Here is a 19,661-nt window from a genome sequence, read left to right as displayed (position 1 = left end):
AGAAGGGCCAAGTTTCTCTTCTAGCATAAAAGTGCTTGAAGGAATGTTTTCAAAGGAAGGTAATTCTTTCACATACACAGCCGAGGAATGGAGGAGAGTCTCTAGCGTTAATTCTTCCATGGGACTTCTAAACATGATGGAATAAAAGTGAGCTTTGTCCCATCAGCTGCAGTTCTACAGCTGTGGTCTCAGCCAGACCTTCAACAGCATGGAAATAACATATAGTTTATGCTAATAAAAACAACACTCATTCATTGATTTACCTCCCCTCCCCTCGTGTTTGTGCTCGCTCTCTGCTCTCTGTGTCTGTTCACTGTGTGCTCGTTATCTTTTTAGGAGGCACCAGGAACCAAGGGACCTCCCATGTGGGAAGGAGGGGCCCAGTCGCTTGAGCCACCTCCTCTCCCTGCTTGTTGCGTCTCTCATCGTATCTCCTCTTGTGTCTCTTCGTTGTGTCATCTCACTGCATCATCTTGTTGCGTCAGCTCACCACACCAGCACATCAGGCCAGCTTGCTCTCTTGCTCCTCTTCTTAAGAAGGCACCGGCAACTGAACCTGGGACCACCTGTGTGGTAGGCGGGAGCTCAACTGCTTAGCCACATCTGCTTCCCAACACTCATTTATTGTTGTCGGATGGAGTGACTAGTAGTTTAGAAGCCTGAATCAAAGAGAGTGGTTTTCATTTTAAAGATTCTATCGACCATGGATATTCAGAAGAGAACCCAGGGTACTCCTCTCCTGTTCTTTGAAATGTGGAAAGATCAGGCTGTACCTTAGAACACATGGGACAGGAAGCCTGAAGAGAAAGTCCCACCACTCCAGTGACTTATTCAGTCACTAATAGTCCTTTCGCTACTATGGACAAGGTCCTGTGTGGCTAAGAAACACGGCAGACAGAAATCATTCCCTTACAGAGCTTCCGGTCCAGAGGTGAGAATTAGATATGCATGCAAGTAACCATAATGTCACTGTATTAATTATGGAATACTTATTGTGTGCTGGACATCTACGTATGAGCTTTAATCTTCTCACACCCCAGTAAGATATAAGTGATGCCCATTTTACAGATGAGAAGTCTGAGACTCATAGAAGCTACTAATGTGCACGAGAGGATCACGTTGTACCTCTACCTGGGTATCTCTGACCCTAAAGCCTGTGCTCTTTCCCACTTCAGATGAAAGATGTGGAGATGAGTGCGATGAGGGCTTAATGGAAGAGGGAATTATTCCTAGCTTGACGTAGGGATATTTATGAGGGGAGATGGGGCCAATTGGGCCATTTCATCAGGAAGGCGCCATTCAAGCTGGGACCTGAGCGATGGGTGTGTGGCTACAAGCTGAAGGCTTGGCGACGGCAGTGTGGAGCGGACCTATGAGGAGTGATCTGGGGCAGCGGATGTGGCTCAAGTGATTGGGCTCCCGTCTACCGTAGGGAGGTCCAGGGTTCGATTCCCGGGGCCTCCTGGTGAAGGCGAGCTGGCCTGTGTGGCGAGCTGGCCTGAAAGGAGAGCTGGCCCATGCAGAGTGCTGGCCCGAGCGAGTGCTGGTGCAGCAAGATGACACAACAGAAAGAGACACAGAGAAGAGACAATAAGAGATGAAGCAGGCCAGGGAGCTGAGGTGGCCCAAGAGATCGAGCGCCTCTCTCTCACTCCAGAAGCTCCCGGGATCGGTTCCTGGAGCCACCTAAAGAGAAGACAAGCAGACACAGAAGAACACACAGCGAATGGGCAGAGAGCAGACAACGAAGAGGGGCTGGGGGAGAGAAATAAGTAAATAAATCTTTAAAAAAGCGATTTGGCTGTAGTTCAAGGGGAAGGAAGGGGACCAGGGGGAAATGAGATTGGAGAGGGAGGCTTGGAACTAGGCTGTCAATATTAGGATAAGGAATTTGGATTTCTCTGCCATCAGGGAAGGTTAAGTCAAGACATGGCCTGATCAAAATGGTGCTTTGAAGTATGGATCTGGCTGGGTTGTATGTAGTAGACAGAAGTGAGGAAGTAATAATAATAGGAATAAAAGAGGCCATGATCACAGACAAGCACAGCCCTCTGCATGAGCGGTAGAAAAGGAGAAAAAAGGTTGACCTGGCAGACGACCGCAGAGGTGCGGCCAGCAGACCCTGGCCGCTGCCTGGGTCCAGGGCAAGGAGAAGCAGGTGCTTAGGAAGGTGCAGTTGGTCGGCAGAGCACCGGGCAGCATGCTGGGGTTTAGAAAGGATCGAAGAAGGTATTAGTTTCCTGTTGCTGCTTTAACAAATTACCCCCAATTTAGTGGCTTAAACAGTGCAAAACTATTATCTTGCAATTCTGGAGATCAGAAGTCCAGATGGACCTGACAGGCCAGCATCAAGGTGTCGGCAAGCAGGGCCCCTCCTGGAGGCTCTGGGGAGTGTCCGTCTCCTTGCCTTTTCCAGCTGCTGGAGGCCACATGCAGTCCTTAGCTTACCGCCCCTTCTTTCTTCAGAGCGCATCAGTGTGACCTTTGCTTCCACCGTCGCGTCTCTCTCCTGCACCTCTTGCCGCTCTCTTCCAAGGACCCTTGCGATTACACTGGGCCCACCAAGATCACCCAGGGTACCCTTCCCATCTCAAGATCCTTCACTTAATCACACCCGCAAAGTCCCTTCTGCCACCTAAGCTAACGTACTTGGGACATGGGCGTCTTTTGGAGTGGGAGGGGGGAGCATTATTCTACCAACTCAGAGAGTTAAGGAATACGTTTAGGGAAGATAACTTGACACACTTTTTTGTGCCACTAGTAATCTTTCTTGGCTTTTCTCTACACTTTTAATTGTCTTGCCTTTCCCTCTGCTCTTTTTTTCTCTCCTTCATTTATTCAACGAATGGGATGCCTGCTGGGTGACAGACACTACAAGATGCTAGGGACATGGAGATGCCATAACGGTCTCTCTGCCCTCCACTGGGGGAAGCAGAATTAGAGAAGGGATGTTAATGCACAACCAGAGACCAAGACATCAAACTCAGGCTTTGATTTTCCAAAGCTGGGGTCAGGCCTGAAATGGCAAGATTTACAAGAATTCTTGGTAATTTGAGTGGAATCCTCCCATCTAACCCCTCTACCACCAATCCTCCACCCCAAACTTAGAAGGTTATCTTCTTAAAGCCCTCTGGACGGTGGGAATGGGGGTGGAGAGTGCTTGCAGAAACCAAGAATTTAACTCTTTTTTCCCTTAAGATTTATTTTCTTTATCCCCCCTCTCCTTGTTTCTTCTTGCTGTGTCTGTTCATTGTGTGCTTGTCTTCCTTTTAGGAAGCACCAGGAACTAAACCTGGGACCTCCCACGTGGGAGGGAGGCCTCTGCTCTCTGCTTTGTTGTTCTCTCTCATGTTTTTCCTCCTTGTGTCTCTTGTTGCATCATTTTGTTGTGTCAGCTTGCTGCACCAGCCCTTCCTGTAAGCTCACTATCTTGCTCATTTTCTTTAGGAGGCACTGGGAACCGAACCCAGGACCTCCCATGTGGTAGGTGGAAACTTAGTCTCTTGAGCCGCATCTGCTTCCCTTGACTCTTTCTTGAAATGGGATGGGATGGGATGGGATGTTACAGACACTCTAGTGAGGTAAATAGAACAAGCAGCAGTAGCACTCCAGCCCCCCAGGTGGCATAGAAAGATGGTTAAATTAGTGAAATGTTGGAGACATAGAGTCAACAGATACTTACCTAGCCCCTGCTATTTCCCAGACCTTTTTACTTGCTGCCGAATATTCATCTTCACGATAAACCTGTAAGGCAGGTTTTGCTGTCCCCATGGTACAGCAACAAACTTAGAGTTCATAGGGGAAAGGCCAGCTCCCTGCCAGTTGTCTTCTAACTCCACAGCCAGTGTGTCCCACTATGTCACAGCAGCCCCTTATGCCAGGGGTAATGGTGAATGAATATGGTAAACAAGTTGCTTCTATCCCTTTCAAAACGTGTCTTTTTAGAGGTGGAGAGGAGCAGGAAAGGCTTTGCACACAAAAGAAATTTGCTGAATCATCGATGGGATAATTAACGGCCTGATGAGCAGTGTCTGAGTGAGGCTGAGTGTAGAGTGAGGCAAGCGAGACCCCGAAGGCTCGTCTCGGGTGGAGATGAGGTCAGGCAGGTGCTGCCACGGAGGCCCAGCGCCTCCTCAGGAGCGAGGAGCTGCAGGTGCAGGGCGCCACACGCGCAGGACCTTGCCGCCTCGGGTGTTGCACCCTGGTCGCCTTGCCTGCCTCGCCTTAGCCCCGGCCCTTGGTTCAGCAGAGGTCGGGAAAGAGGGGCCCCTGCGGGGTGGGACCTGGGCGTCGGGCGTTGCGGACGACGTTGATGTGCAGCGGGTGGCGGGCGCCTCGGGGGGTCCGTTTAGGGTGAGTTCCTCGCCCCAAGTTGGGTAGGAATGTGCATGACTGTGCGGAAGGGGGAGGCTTGCGGCGGGTCCTTCAGAGTCGGAGCTGGTGCTGCTCCAGGTGAGTTAACTTTATGGTCCTGGGTTTAGTTCCAGCCTAGTTAATGAATCAGCTGGGTCCTCCACACCCTTCCTCTGAATTTGAAAACCAGGAAATAATTAAATCCACAATTCTTCTGGGATGCCTGCTGTCGTCAAGGGCTGGTATCAGGAGCGCCGGGAACTGCAGCCCAGCCTGTTTATTATCCCACTGGCAAATCCTTCCTGACGGTGACATTCCCGCGTCCTGGAAGGTAACGGAGGCCTCCTGGCTGCCCTGCCTCCACCGCCAGGGAGCCCAGGGGCTTGAGGCCATGGGTCTAACTCCCCTGCCTCTCATTTCCTCATCAGCACCAGAAAAAAACAAGTTAGGACTCTGTGGTTTAGCTGTCCCTTCATTTTTTATGTTTGCTCTTGTCAAAGCTTAAAAACAATTGATACACAGATTCCCGGTGCTGCTGCTAAGGATAGAAGCAGTCGCAGACAACTGGGGGGGTGGGGGAGAGTGATAAATAAAAAATAAATCTTTAAAAAAACCACAATTGATAAGCAGGTGATGAGCACGTTTGACTCACCGCTGTGCCCTTGGCCCGTCGTCAGCCACCTGACCTATTGGGAAGCCTTTATGCAGCTGCCATCCCAAAGCTGCCCATCACCTGCAGCGTGTGGGGACACTGTAGAAACCCCAGATTCCTGGGCTCCAGCCCTGAAGACTTGGCTTCGGCAGGTCTTGAGCCACAGCTGGGCATAGGCGGGGTACCACTGCTTTCCTGAGCAGTGAGGAGTAGAACGGAAGTGATTTCGCCCCAACTGGGTCACAGAGAGCCTCTGCGCAGGGCAGCCTTCCAGCCGCCCCCTCCCCAGCTGCTGTACCTTAGGCTGCCCTGCCGCGGGTCCTCGCTGGCGTGTCAACGCTCAGGGCAGGAACTGACCGCGCTGGCCGAGCCTCTTCCGGAACCGGGAGCTGGCCCTGGTGGCGGGGCCATGCGGGGAAGAGAGCAGGTTCCCCTCCGGCCTTGGGAACAACGCAGGCTCCTGTGCTGCCTGAGCTGTGTAACAATCACCAGGCGCCCTTGGGCATGCGGCTTTCCCAGCAGCCCGAGGGATGGGCAGGTAAAGTGCTCTCCTGGGGGGGGGGCGGCATTCACTCTTTTTTTTTTTTTTCATTTTTTATTTTATTTTATTTATTTTTATTGACTTTGTAATAATATTACATTAAATATATATATATATATATGAGGTCCCATTCAACCCCACCTCCCCACCCCACCTCTCCCCCCCTCAGCAACACTCCCTCCCATCATCATGACACATCCATTGCATTTGGTAAGTACATCTTTGGGCACCTCTGCACCTCATGGTCAATGGTCCACATCATGGCCCACACTCTCCCCCATTCCATCCAGTGGGCCCTGTGAGGATTTACAATGTCCGGTGATTGCCCCTGAAGCACCATCCAGGGCAGCTCCAAGTCCCTAAGACGCCTCCACCTCTCATCTCTTCCTGCCTTTCCCCATACCCATCAGTGATATGTTGTCGCAGGTAAGTCACCTGCCTGCATGTCGTCCTCTATTGATTTGATGGAGTTTTTAGCCTAGGTACAAAGTTCAAGATGAACTACCAGCTGCCGGATGTTCCGGCTCTTTTCTTTCTTCACTGTTTTCATTTTTTTGGAATCCCAATACACGGAGAAAATACGGGTTAAAAGGGCGGGTCTAGCACACCTTCCAGGCTTGAAAGTGAACTCTTTGGATCCCAACTCCCTCCCCGGGCACCTCAGGCCCTGGGGTGTGGGCCGGCCCCTCGCGCGCCATTTACACTCTGCGTCTGGTCTGCTTTGGCGCGCCTTTCTGGTTTCATGGCCCAGAGCTCATGCCCGGCCTCTGCTCTCGTTCAGCCTTCAAGGTTGTGCTCTTTTACTCCTCCCCAAACTCCCGCGGCCCCCGCGGCGCTGGGTCTGTGCCTCCTTTATTGGGACTGAACCCAAGCTGACTTGTGTCGCGGCCCTTCGTGTGGGATATTCTCACATGGCCCCCTATCTTGCGCTCCTTGGGAGCTTAACCGAAATGCTTGATTCCTACAAGTTTAAACTCCATGCGTAGGAAGGGCAGAGAATGAGTTTTTCTGTAATCTAGGAACATTTTTGCTAGGTTTGAATACAAGATTCAGGAGTAGAGGGAATTGTCACATGTAAATAGTCTTTCCTCCCCAGTTCTTCCTTCTTAGTTTGAGAGTATCAGGTCAGTCTCTGGGAGACATTAGCTGGCAGCGAAATCGGCCAGGAGCTGGAGATGGCGAACGCAGTAAGAAAATGCCTTTTCTTATGAAAGGTTCTTCCCAGAAGTGCAGGCTTTGTATCTCGAGAGTGCCTGTCAGTTTTGATTTTTCAGTTGTTCTTCCCTGAAAACCGAAACAGAAACATCACTGAGTGGCAAACTAATTTATTGAGATATTCATATGCTATTCAACTCACCCGTTTAAAATGTACAGTTCAGTGGCTTTTCCTGTATTTGCAGAGTTGTGCATCCATCACCACAATCTGTTTTAGAACATTTTCATTGTGCCAGGAAGAAACCCCGAGGGAACTCTCAATTTTCTGCATGATTTTTCTGTAAACCTATAACTTCTGTAATGAAAAATGAATTAAAAAAAGAATCCCCACTTTCCTTAGCCATCATCCCCCCAGAACACAGGCCCCTGTTCCCAGCCCTCGGCAGCCCCTAACCGACTTTCTGTCTCTAAAGATTTGCTTATTCTGGGCATTTCATATAAATGGAGTCACTCAACAAGTGGTCTTTTGTGCACGGTTTCTTTTACTTAGCATAATGCCTTCAAAGTTGATCCCGGTGCAGGATGTGTCAGTGCTTCATTCCTTTTTATCGCCAGATAGTAGTGCATTGTATGGCTACACCACATTTATTTATCCATTCGTCAGTCGATCGGGAGTTGTTTCCAATTTGTTAATGTAGTGAACATTCACGATGGTTTTTGTGTGGATATATGCTTTCGTTTCCCTTGAGTATATACCTAGAAGTGATGCTTACTCCTTCCCAACGTCCCCCCACCATGGCGCCCTCATCTTTTACTCTTTGTTTTTGCCTATTGTCTGCTCATTGTTTTTGCTCATTGTTTTTGCTTGTTGTCTGATTGTTTGTTCTTTAGGAGGTACCAGGAACCAAACCCAGGACCTCCTGTGGGGGAGGTGGGTGCCCACTGCTGGAGCCACATCTGTTCTCTCCTGATTCCTCCTTTTTTTTTTTTTTAAAAGATTTATTATTTGTTTCTCTCCCCTTCCCTGCCTCCCCCCACTCCTCCCCAGTTGTCTGCTCTTTGCGTCCATTCGCTGTGTGTTCTTCTGTGTCTGCTTATATTCCTGTCAGCAGCACCAGGAATCTGTGTCTCTCTCTGTTGCGTCACCTTGCTGCGTCAGCTCTCCATGTGTGCGGCGCCATTCCTGGGCAAGCTGCACTTTTTTCTCGTGGGTGGCTCTCATGGGGCGCACTCCTTGTGTGTGGGGCTCCCCTATGTGGGGACACCCCTGTGTGGCACGGCACTCCTTGTGCGCATCAGCACTGCACGTGGGCCACCTCATCACACAGGTCAGGAGGCCCGGGGTTTGAACCGTCGACCTCCCATGTGGTAGGCGGACGCCCTATCCATTGAGCCAAGTCTGCCTCCCCCTTATTTCCTCTTAATCTGTCTATAACCATTCAATTGTTCACTTATTCGTTCAACTAATGTTTTTTGAGAGGCTCTCTTGACCATTATTCTTCTCAAGAAGCCCAATTTAGGCATCATATTAGGTCAAAATAATTTGCATGTTTTTAAATAGAGTTCTGATCATGCAAAAACAAGAAAATATTGATGTAGCCTTGTTTCTTGACAGTGCTGTGGGCAAAGTTTGTTTTTCATATAAACACATTTCTAGTAAGCATATAGGAAGACATCCTGATTGAATTATGACATATAAAGTAGCTTCCTTTAGTGATAATTTCTGGGTCAGGGGTCACCTGTGATTCTAAGAGGCTAATGGTGTGTATAGGCACCTACATAGCAAAACAAGTGTCTTTTTGCCCCCTATCTCCTGCTTCTCCCCTGTCCCCTGTCTATCCATAAAACAAACCCAAAGGACTCAATCATTTTCCTATTCTTAGCAAATTGTGCATAAAAAAAGAATGCCTTGAGGGCTGATAAATGCTGTCTGAAAGGAATGACAGAGAAGAGAGGAGGGGTGGAGATAGTAAGGTGAAAGGGGAAGTAGGCTGGGAAGCCTCGGTTCCAGTCTCTTCTTCATCCCTAAGTAGCCGGGTGACCTCTCTGAGAAAGGGGGGTGGCGATTGTAGTGGAGGATTAAAAGCAATGGCTTTAGAATCTTTCAGCCTGCGTTCAGATCCTGAGCTGGTTGAGGGACCTTGGGCTAGTTAGTTCTTTGGTCCCCATTGTTCCCATCTGCATGATGTGGAGAAGACCCGCCGTACTGGGCGCGGTGACAGGGGCTAAACGAGCGCATGAGCGGAAGGCACATGGCGCCACCTGCTCATCGTTCAGTCTGAAGATAAACAGCTAAGACCATGAGAGGCTTAGAAACCGTCATGTGAGGCGAGACGGAGGAAGCTTATCTTCTCAAAAGACAACTCGGGGAGAACATGAGGGCTGCCTTCCTTTCTCGTGGGTTGTGTGAAAGAAAGAATCCACTGAACGTGGTTGCAGATGGCAGGGCAAAGTGGAGTCAAAGGGAAGTCATGGAGAAGGCCAGTCCTAGGGCAGAAGGAGCCTGAGGGGTCGCGCGGCTGCGCAGGGGGCGCGGCTGCGGGGGGAGATCGGGCCGGGCAGCAGGGCCTGGCAGGCCACCCGTGCATTTGGCGGGGGAGCGCGTTCCTCTAGGGGGAGGCAAGCAGAGAGGCTCTTGTGTCGCCGTCTGTGAATTGCTGCATGTGTCCTTTGATGCTACCCTGACCTGGGCAGCTTCACAGAGCATTTAGTGTAATGCGTGGTGGCTTCTCCAAGTGTCCCGCTGGGGGCGGGCCTCCTGATTGGCCAGGCCCAGCACCCGGTCCCTCAGCCTTCCCCAAGCTCAAGCGTCGCTGCGCCTGCTCTCCTCCTGCCTCCCATCCTTGGTGCCGTGGGCCTGTCAGGGCAATTTGCTTCTCTTCTGGAAATCTCACCCTGTGCGGACCCCTCCAGAGCTCTCCTCCGTCCTCGAGGGCTACAGCGACAGCCAGAAGGTGCCACCTGCCCCTCCCTGCAGCACAGCGCGCTGGGGGAGACACGCTTTCGGTGACCAGGCTTTGCCCAGGAGCTGGTCAGGCAAGGTGGTTGGGAGAGGGCTACGTCCGGCTTCTCTCTTTGCTTGATCGAAGGCGAGCACCAGCCGTCTCGGAGCCTGAGCTGCTCTCCAGCTTCCTGACCAAGGAGAAGATCATGGGCTTTCGTAGACGTGTCCTGGGCTGACGGACACATGGACTGTCGGAATTAAGCACAGCCCATGTCCGGAGCCCTCCCATTTCCCTTTTGTGCTACCGCTGCCCATCATTGCTCCCCGTGCCCTGCACCCACCCCGAGAATGGGGATCCATGCTCCCCAGAGCCTCCCAGGAGTCTCCACGGGAAGGGAGAGTGGCAGGGAATGCCCCCATCTTACAGACTAGGAAACTGAGACCGGGAGAAGTGACGTGCACTATTCAAATCCTGCCGTCTGTGAAGGACCCGGGACTGGGACGGGGTGAAGCCCGTGGACCCGATTCCTCAGGTGCGGGCGGCTCAGGCTGAGCTCGAGGCCACTGCTGTCGGGGGGGATGCAGGCTCCATCCCTGTCCCCTGAGATTGTTTGCTCACTCTTTCCACAAGTATTTGCATATTTGGTACAGGGGTTCTTAACCTTCTTTTGTTCCACGGACCCCTTTGCCAGGCAGGTGAAACCTCCGACTCCTCACAACGTGGCGGCAGATAGTTTTACGACACTCAGCATCGGCGTGTCTTTAAATTTCAGCATTATTCAAACTTATGGTTTATAACTTTCCCGTCATTTCAATACCCGATAACCTAACACGGTTCAACATGGGCTCCAACGGTCATTTTCGGCAAACGTTTAGAAACCCGAGTTTCCCCAAGGCATCATAAAGCCGTCTCCCCCTTCCTCACCCACCTTTTAGCAGGCAGTTACCCACTGCACTCAGCACGCTATGTCAGAATAAAAATCGTGCTAAGTCCACACTGTATTGTGTATTATTTAATAAATATGCCACACCCGCACCGACACGTCCCCAAAGAGTACCGTCTTCTGAATTTTCAAGTCGAGCCCGCGGACGCCCTGAAATCTTTCTGCGGGCCCGTGGGTCTGGTCGATGCCGGCATGGTGGCCGGGGCTGGGGCTGCAAAGCACAGCGAGGAGGCCTTGCTCCTGGACGAGCGGGGGACAAGCACGAGCAAGCAGGGCTGCCCGGCCGTGTGGCCAAGGGAGTCAGGGTGCTGATGGAGCACACTGTGGGGCCACCCGCCTGGCGCTGGGGCGGTAGGAAAGGCGTGGGTGCGGTGCGGGAACTCTTAACTTGAGACCCACCAAGAGAGTTCCAGGAGCAAAGGATGCCGAGGCCGGAAGGAGGCAGAACTGGAAACAGTTGGGGATGGCTGAGCCTGAGGGGCAGGCGTGGGGAGAGCAGGGGCCCAGGCGGCCCGGAAGCCATGGGGAGGCCTCAAGTTAGCCGTGGGTGGTGGGACCTCGGGGCAGCGCTTTCGGCCTGGGAATCTGGCTTGGCCACAGCTGAGTTTAGACAATCCCTCAGCAGCTTGCAGGGGCCAGTGGGACGGCTGAACCCAAGGGGTGCTCTCTGCTCACCGGGAACTGCTCTTTCTGGGGTAACAGCAGGGCTCCGTGCTGCCGAAACCCGTGGTCGCCGTGAGCGCCGAGGGTGCATCCACGTGGACGGCCCGCTGTGGCCGGGGAGCCCTTGGCGTTGAAGGAGAGACCGCGGGCACGGACAGGGAGGTGCGCCCTGCCGGCCACCGCCGCGGACTCCAGGTGAAGGGGAGAATTCAGTGAGAAGTGGGTGTCCGCTGGCTGACACGGCGAAGCCACGGGCAGGTGCCAGCGCCGGCACACACGGGCGTGGGAGTTTGAGCGAGTCCCTGCAACTTGGGCGGGCTCGCGCCCCTCGTTTGAAAAGCAGGGGTACGAAATACGCCCCTGAGAAGGGCTTGGGAGGCTTCTGTGAGACGCGGTAGGTGGAGGGCCAGGCAGGTGGGAAGGGTCCGTGAGCTTTCCTTCCCTTCTCTCTCTCTTTGCTGCCCTGAGCGTCTTGCTCAGCCTGGAAGTCACAACCTTCCCGTGCTGTGCACAGCCCTGCGGCCGGAAGCCCCTTCCTGTCCTCCCGTCCTCCTGGGGCTCTGTCGTGATCCTCCACTAGCTTCCTTGCTGGTTCTTGAGCCCCCCGACACTCCCAGCGCAGGCGCCTCTGAGAACCGACGGCTGGTCTCCTCATTTCCCTCGAGCTTTAGCTCAGCGGGCAGCTTTCGAGTGAGACCCAGCCTGACCGCTCTCAGAACGCCGAGTCCCTGCTTGCCCCGTCTCCCTCCCCGCTTGGTTTTCCTCCACCGCTCTGATCACCTCTGACGTGTGGTGGAACTTACCTGGCCCAGTGGGCCGTGGTCTCTCTTCCCCAGTAAGCTCTACCACAGCGGCACGTTTTTCCGTCTTACTCATTGCTTTATCCCTGGTGCTTATAAATACTTGTGGAATGAATGAATGAAATACTCTGTGATCTCCCAGGGTCAGCAGAATTTTGGGAGTTGGGTGAGCCATTTTCCAAGGGCCCTCCTGCCTCAGTGGGTGCCCACTCCTGCCTACCTTTCCAGCCCTGCGCTCTTTCTCTGAAAAAATGAAGTCGTACTGCCCTTTGCCCACTCACAGGCTATTTTAAGGAAGAACTTACTAACCCTTAGACGTTTGTACGTGTGAGCCCTGGTTAACGCGTTGCTCTGCTTGTCGGTGTGGAAACCACCCCTTTCCCCTCGGCAGCCCTGCCTGTTACCATACTGGACGCCTTGGGTGGTTTTTCTCCTTGGCTCTCTTCCTTTGCCTCACTCGTCGAACTTAAAACGTGTGGCAGTGCAATGCTTCACTGGAGTTACTTTTCCCAGAAATCTATTTCCTTGCCATGAATCTATTTCCTTGCCAGCCTTTGGGACCCGAAGATGTTACTGTGCTTGAACGAAAGGAAAGAATTGAGACAGCCGCCTTGATGTTGACTATTTGGAGGGGCTTCATTCATTCACCTACTCATTCATTTATTTACTCACATTCAGGGACAAGCAGGAGAGACTGAGAGCAGACAAATCATTATATGAATAGCAGTGGAGGTATGTAGGAGAAAGCTATTGTGTTGGTCAAGTTCTGTGTTGTATATAATGGTTTCCAGCAGCAAAGATTTTTTTTAGCTAAAAAAAATTTGTAAAGAAGTTTTAGATTACACAAATGGTGCATACAAAATATAGAGGATTCCCATATACCCCACCCCTTCCCCTCCCACACTTTCCCCATTAACATCTTTCATTAGTGTGGTATATTTGCTACCATTGATGAACATATTTTGGAGCACTGCTAACTGTGGACTGTAGTTTACATTATAGTTTACATTCTGTCCTGAACAACTTTGTAGGCTATTACAAAATGTATAGTGGCCTTTATCTGTCATTGCAGAGTCATACAGGACAATTCCAATGTCCTGAAAATTCCAAAGTCCCGAAAATGCCCCATATTATACCTGTTCTTCCCTCTCCTCCCCTCAGAACCTCTGTGGCCACTGTCTTTACATCAATGATAAAAGCTCTTCCATTGCAAGAATAATAATGTCTATGCTAGAATAATAATAATTGTACTTTAGTCCACTGTTCATTCCCCAGTCTTCAGGGTTTTGGGATGGTGATGCCCACTCTGTTTCTATCTGAGAGGGGCTTAGATCCCTTGGGGCAGGTGGGTGGAGCTATCTTGCTTGCAGTTGCAGACACTCTTGGTTCCTGGGGATGGGCTTTGTGCATCATCATCTCCTTGCTCGTTGTCCTGGATGAGTCCAGTGAACTGGAGAGTAGGTGTGGCAACTCCAGCAGCAGAGATTTTTATTTTGCTCCCATATCTGCAGGTCATCAGGAATGGCCCTGCTTGGCGGGTCAGGTTCAGGTCTGCTCAGTGTGTCTAAGCAGTGCAGGAAGCCAAGCAAACCACACAAGTACGTTTACGGACTGTGCGTGCATCACGTTTGCTCAGATTCCATTGGCCAAAGCAAGACGCACGGCCAAGCCCGCCACCAGGAGGGTGGGGTGTCTGCGCTGCTTACTCTAGAGGGAACGAAGAATTAAGAACAATGATCACATCTACCGCAGCATTTCACCCTGCCTCGGGAGGTTCCGGAAGGCTTTCTGAAGGTGGTAACTTTGGTTTTGAAGGATGAGTAGTTTTCAAGACAAGCAGGTAAAAATACGCAAGGGCATGCGCATTTAAAAAGAGAATGAAGTAATGTCTTAGCATATTTATTTGTGTACTCTCTGTGGGTAATACACAAAGAGATACAGAAGATAAAACAAAAGTCATCATAGTACCTGCCCATGAAGTCTGAATCAGAAAGAGAGGTAAGAGAGAAAAGGAAACCATATATCCAAGTGCAGTTTTATCCAGCACGATGGAGTAGTGTGAATGTAGAAGGGAACCTAGAATGAGACTAGAGGTAGGTGGGTTTGGGAGCTAAAGGCATATATTTTTAGCAGCTGTTTTTTTGTACAGCATACAAGATCTGGGCTGTTTCATATTTGTTATTTCTTTAAATCCTTCCAACCTGTCCTGGAAGTCCTAATGCCAAGTACAGATAGGAAAACCGAGCCTCCACGTGGTAGGTAACTTGCCTAATGGTGGTTGACAGCTAGCAAGTGTTGGAGGGAGTACCTCCCTGTAGTTCTGTTTTGCCAAAAAGCAAGTAATTAATTCATAAAATGTACTCACTCATTATACACTCTGGTTTCTTTTTAAAGGGGGCTGCTTTAAAATGTTCTAAACACGTGCTTTTTAGTACCTACTACGAATGCAGCACTGCACTCGCGGCTAACGGCCCTGCCTGGAAGAGATCACCCCCCGACCTCTGCTCTGGCCGTGGCATCGTTCGGGTCTCACCTTCTTTGTTGCTGCACGTGGACTTAAGATGCCCCCGAGAAAATAGGGCTCCGACCCCTGGTCCTGCTCAGAAACGCTCGCTTTGGATGAGAGGGTGTTTTGGGATTCTGCCTCTCCCCGACTCTTTTCCTTTCCCCTAGTTTATACACACACATCCGTGCATGTTCTTTCTTCTCAGAAATGAAGGGCGACGAGCTTGGCGAGTTGCTCCAGGCCCAGCAAAGGTTAGCGGTGGGGCCGAGTGAAGGCTGGCAAATCCCCGTCGTGCCAGCTGCTTTCCCGAGACCTCTGGTCATTGCAGTGCACAGCTACTCCACTGCAGTTTGCTCCTTGTGAAGAAGCAGCATTTGTGAATTTTCACTTCTGGTTTCTTGCCCACAATCAATTTAACTGGGATCACGTCTCCCCTGGTCTTACTGACCTTTATCTTGTTTCCTCACTTCTCAAGTCATCTTGCGTAGCCTAGCGTCCCAGGAGTTTGCAGAGAGAGCAAGAGAACCAGTTGCTTTTTGCCACCATCCCTTTTCCCAGGTAGATCGTTAAGCCTTGACTTCTGCGTCCTCTCCATCTTGGCCGTCTGGAATTGGGTTGAAGCATGTTTCCCAATCTACTTGCCATTTGCTCTGGAAGCTGGCAGAACTGGTTTTCCTGCTCTCCAAGACCCTCTCAAAGCTTTGATCTCTCCCCAGGCCTGTTTTAAATCTTGTAAGACTGAGCAGGGCTTCTAGGAACTGCCTCTCCCTGTCTGAGGTCGGCTGTCTCTGCTTCCCCACTAGGTGCCGCGGCCAACGTCCCTGCCTCTCGTCCAGGTGACAGCGAGCTGTCCAGGACCGACCCCGGGACGGAGCGTGGGTAGGAGTGCTGCGGCAGCGGTGGGACCCGCGACCCGTCAGGCGAGGGCTGCGCCATCCTTCTGGGGGTCTCTTCCCAGCATCCCGTGGACCACTGCTTCTCGGTGGAAAGAGAGGACTGGGGACTGGGCTCTCGGCCGCTCCGGATTTTTGCTGAGTCGAAATAAGACTTTGGCCGCGGAACTAAACGAGACTCATTTCACTCTGACATCTTCTTATCACCCCGGCTGCAGTCTTAGTTGTTCAGTCTTGGGAATTCTAAGCCAGATCTGTTCCTGTTCTCTTCGTGGACACTTTTCACAATGATCGACCTGAGCTTCCTGACTGACGAGGAGCAGGAGGCCATCATGAAGGTGCTGCAGCGGGACGCCGACCTCAAGAGGGCTGAAGAGGAGAGGGTCAGGTACGGGGTCGGATAAGTCCTGGGTGCGGGGAAGGAGGCGGCGGTCGGCGAGGAGGAGGGACTTCTGTGCTTTTTGGTAAACCGTAAGTGGTCGTTCTGACTTGGAGCCTGAGTTTATGGGTTCCAATTTTAGGTCTGCTTCCTGGACAGAACTCTTCCTCCTTGGTATGTCTTAGTTTATCCCATAGGGCTCCTGCCAGAAATAGGGTATTGACTAAAAACCTAACTAAATGCCCTGCATTTATTAAACACTGAGTTAAAAATGAAATCTACACAAACACATATAGACATGTAAATCCGTGTATATGGACGTCCACTTTTTTTTTTACTGAATCATGAACCAAATTAGAAATGTCCAACGTTTCTAAATTTTTAGATAGGAAAAAAAAGTGAGAAGCAGCGCACATTTGAATATGCGTATTTTCAGAAATGCTTGAACTGTTTCAAAAGCAAAATTCCAGATCCTCTTGGAACTGAGTCAATTTCTCCTTTGATTTGAGACCAACATGAAGAACGGCCGCCCTGACACACGCCACGTCGAGGGGGTCCCGATGTCCCACATCGCCCTTCCCACCACTTCTGCTCACCTTTGTGGCTTAGAAGGAGCACGTGTCCAGGACGGTGAAGAGCTGGGGTTGAGTCACTTGGCCCTTCACCGCCTGCGTCCTCTCGGCCTCTGAAGGCAGGGAAGGCTTCCAGGATCTAAGCTGTAGTAGTATTTTTTATGATTCCCATCCCAGGAGTTCTCCAGAAAGGAGACACAACGACCCTGTTGTAATTTCTGGGACACAAGGATCATGCATAATGGATTTATTTGCATCAGTTTCCCTATTTCGATCCTAACCGAGCATGGATGCTTTATAAAAGAGCACGCTGCACTCGCTGCAGCACTACCGAGCGTCTGGTTCTGACCACCACACGCCGCTCGTGCTTCACAGGTTGCAAAGGGTTGGCGCGGCGTTATTTCCTAGGCGCTCAGAACCCTCCTGTTTGATTGTGGGGAGGAAGGATGTATTATTCACTGCAGTTCACGTGGGAGGAAATCAACTTTGAGATAGGCCCAGCAAATTGCTGGATCACACACCCTGCAGGTGTCGGTGAGAATCCCGGCGCCTCGCCTCGCCGCGGGCCTGGCGTGGGGCAGGACACTGGGCAGTGACGCGACAGGTGCAGGGGCAGGCGGCGAGGACAACGAGAACGGGGTCCTCGCTGGCGTTTCTTGCCCGCCGGCCCCTTTCAGGGCCCCGTGCGCTGGATTTGGCACTGCTCCCCACTATCGGCAAGTGGCGGCCTCGGGCAGGTTCCCGGGAGGGGTGAGGGAAAGCGCCCTCGGCCGCGTGGAGCCCGCAGCCAGCCCCAGCCTGGGAAGCCCTTTCGTGGCTGTTGTCCTCTCGTGCTCCTCCCTGTGACCCTGAGAGCCAGCAAAGCGGGGCCTGAAGTAAGGGGGCCGGGGCAGCCCGAGCGAGAAAGCGGCTTTTCAAGACTAGCGGGAAATGGACGTTGCTTACTTCTATCAGGAGGAGGGATGGGGAGTCTTGGACAGAAAGCAGTGGCGTCGGGGTCGCGCCCAGAGCCCCTCTTCCTGCCTCGAGACGCGGGGCTCGGGTGTCTCAGGAGGAAGGAGCCGCTGGGGCCTGAGTAGCCCCGAGTTCAAGGCGTCAGGGGAGGTTTGTGAGCCGTGGTCCCCGCAGCCCCGCCTCTGGGTCTCCTCGGGCAGGTGTCAGAGCCTCCACGTCGCTCTGTGGCTCTGTGGACGTGGCGTGGAGCATTTCGGGAGCCCCGGGCTGGTGGGTGTCATTGACGAAGCCCCCACGAATGCAGAGCCCCGGCTCGAGCGGTGCCGTGGAAGGGCTCCGCGGGTGCGGCCCCTGCACCGGGCAGGCGGCAGCTGGCAGCACTGGCACCAGGGTCCCTTCGCAGCTGTGGGCTGGCGGGCGCATCCTTCCTCTGCTGCTTCTGGGGGTGCCCCAGCAGCTGGCTTTGGGGCAACCCTTGGTTTGCCGCTTTGACAAAGGATAGGAAGAAGGCTTGGGGCAGTGAAAGCCGGGTGCGAGCCGAGCCCCGCCTTCACCAGGAGGCTCCGGGAATTGAACGCTGGGCCTCCCGTGTGGTAGGCGGGAGCCCATTTGCTTGAGCTACATCCGCTTCCCTAATTGGGCACCTATTAAGCACAGGGTACTGCTCTGAAGAGTGATAGCAAGGGGACTCTTGAATGGTTGAAACAGGGTTCCAGCCTTCAAGGAATTTGTCCTGTATAGTCTTTATCCATTTAAATGGTTTAATTGCAAACTTAAATCTCAGTTTTGCTTCCCTAATAGGATTTTTTTTTAAAGTTTTATTTATTTGTTCCCTCCCCTTTCCCCTCCTCCCACCCTGCTGTTTTTGCTGTCTGTGTTGTCTTCTCATTTTCTCTCCTCTAGGATTCACCAGGATTCGATCCTGGGGACCTCTGATATGGAGAGAGTTTCTCTGTCAATTGTGCTGCCTCAGTTCCTGGTCTCTGCTGCGCTTCACCTTGACTCTCCCCTTGTCTCTCTTTTGATGAGTAATCATCTTGCTGCGTGACTCACTTGCACGGGGCACTGGCTCACCCCGCGGGCACTGGCTCACCACGTGGGCATGCTTTTTATTCTTTTTCACCAGGAGACCGCAGGGATGGAACTCAGGTGCTCCTATATGGTAGGCGGAAGCTCTGTCACTTGAGCCACATCTGCTTCCCTCCCTAATAAGATTTTACAGTGCCTATTCCCAGCCTCCTCTATATAATTTGGTTTATAAGTGAAAATTATATAAATATAATATTTGTCTAAGCAAAACATTATTAGAAAGGCAAACCTGCCACTAAAACTAAAGACCGTTCTTTCGAATGCCAATGATTTATTGACTTTGGTGCATAACCCTCCTGTAGCCGAGGACATCCCTAATGGATTACTGCACTAGCACTGTTTCCCATTGAGCCAGCCAGTGCCTCGAGATCCTTTTTAGTCGGGTTTTACAACTCATCCAAGAGATTTGGCTTTCTAGTTGGAATCTGTTTGCCATTCTTCATGAACTTAGCACTTTGAATTGTTTTCCTTCAACCTCATCCAAGGCAGAAGATGATTTGGTCTGTTTTTCTCCCATCCCGGTTTCGTGGATAAGGAAAATGAGTCTCATATAGAGGAAATGTCCAGTTCCCAAGTTGCTCAGCCTATTAAAGTCACATGAGCTTGAACCCAAGTGTCACCACCTCGTGTCTCTGGGAAGAGTTGAGCAGATAAGAGTTGCAGGTCATCGTTCCACCAAAACTCTCTTGGGTGCTGCTGTTCTACCCGGAGCCAGAAGCAGTGCCCCATTACTCCCACCTGTCTCTACCCAGCTGCTTCCCTGCCGACCGGGTGGCAGAGCTCACGGCCAGCAGTGCAGCCAGCTGCAGGGTCCCTGCCTCTCTCTCCCCACCCTCTCCTTCTCTTTTTTTAAAGTGCCACCACACAGCCACATATATCATTTTAGATTTCAATGGTCTGAAAATGACCCACTGCTGGAGGTGGCAGTTCCTGTGCTGTGTCCCCCTGCCAGCAGGAAATTGCTGCACATGCGTGTCTGCACAGCACCCACACCTCCCCGTCCCGTGCGCCCGCGGCCACATCTCCGGCGACGGCTGTTCTTGCAGGAGATAGCATCTCCCCCACGACCACATCTTACGACTCAGCTGCCTCCTGAGGACCTCGTGTCTTTTCAGGGCAGCCCGCTGGCCCTGCAGAGCTGCTTTTCAGGACAGACGTCTGGTGGTGGTTCCTGCTACAGCACGGGGAAAGGAGCTGACGTTGGTGAAGCGACTGC

At 51.9% G+C, this 19,661-nt stretch overlaps 1 protein-coding gene across 13 annotated transcripts in view; it reads left to right on the top strand.

Moving 5' to 3' along the window:
• The window catches only part of SYTL2 (synaptotagmin like 2), a 132,660-nt gene that overhangs the window by 47,937 nt on the left and 65,062 nt on the right, over positions 1 to 19,661 (top strand). For all 13 annotated transcript variants that reach the window (XM_058306117.2, XM_012519519.3, XM_012519522.3 and 10 more), the window contains exon 2: positions 15,362 to 15,839. In XM_058306117.2, the coding sequence (XP_058162100.1) occupies positions 15,739 to 15,839 (101 nt within the window). In that variant the 5' untranslated portion in view covers positions 15,362 to 15,738. The remainder of the gene's footprint in view (positions 1 to 15,361; positions 15,840 to 19,661) is intronic.

Source organism: Dasypus novemcinctus, chromosome 10, assembly GCF_030445035.2.
Source record: "Dasypus novemcinctus isolate mDasNov1 chromosome 10, mDasNov1.1.hap2, whole genome shotgun sequence".
NCBI classification, from domain to species: Eukaryota; Metazoa; Chordata; class Mammalia; order Cingulata; family Dasypodidae; genus Dasypus; species Dasypus novemcinctus.
This window is presented reverse-complemented; position numbering and strand designations above follow the sequence as displayed.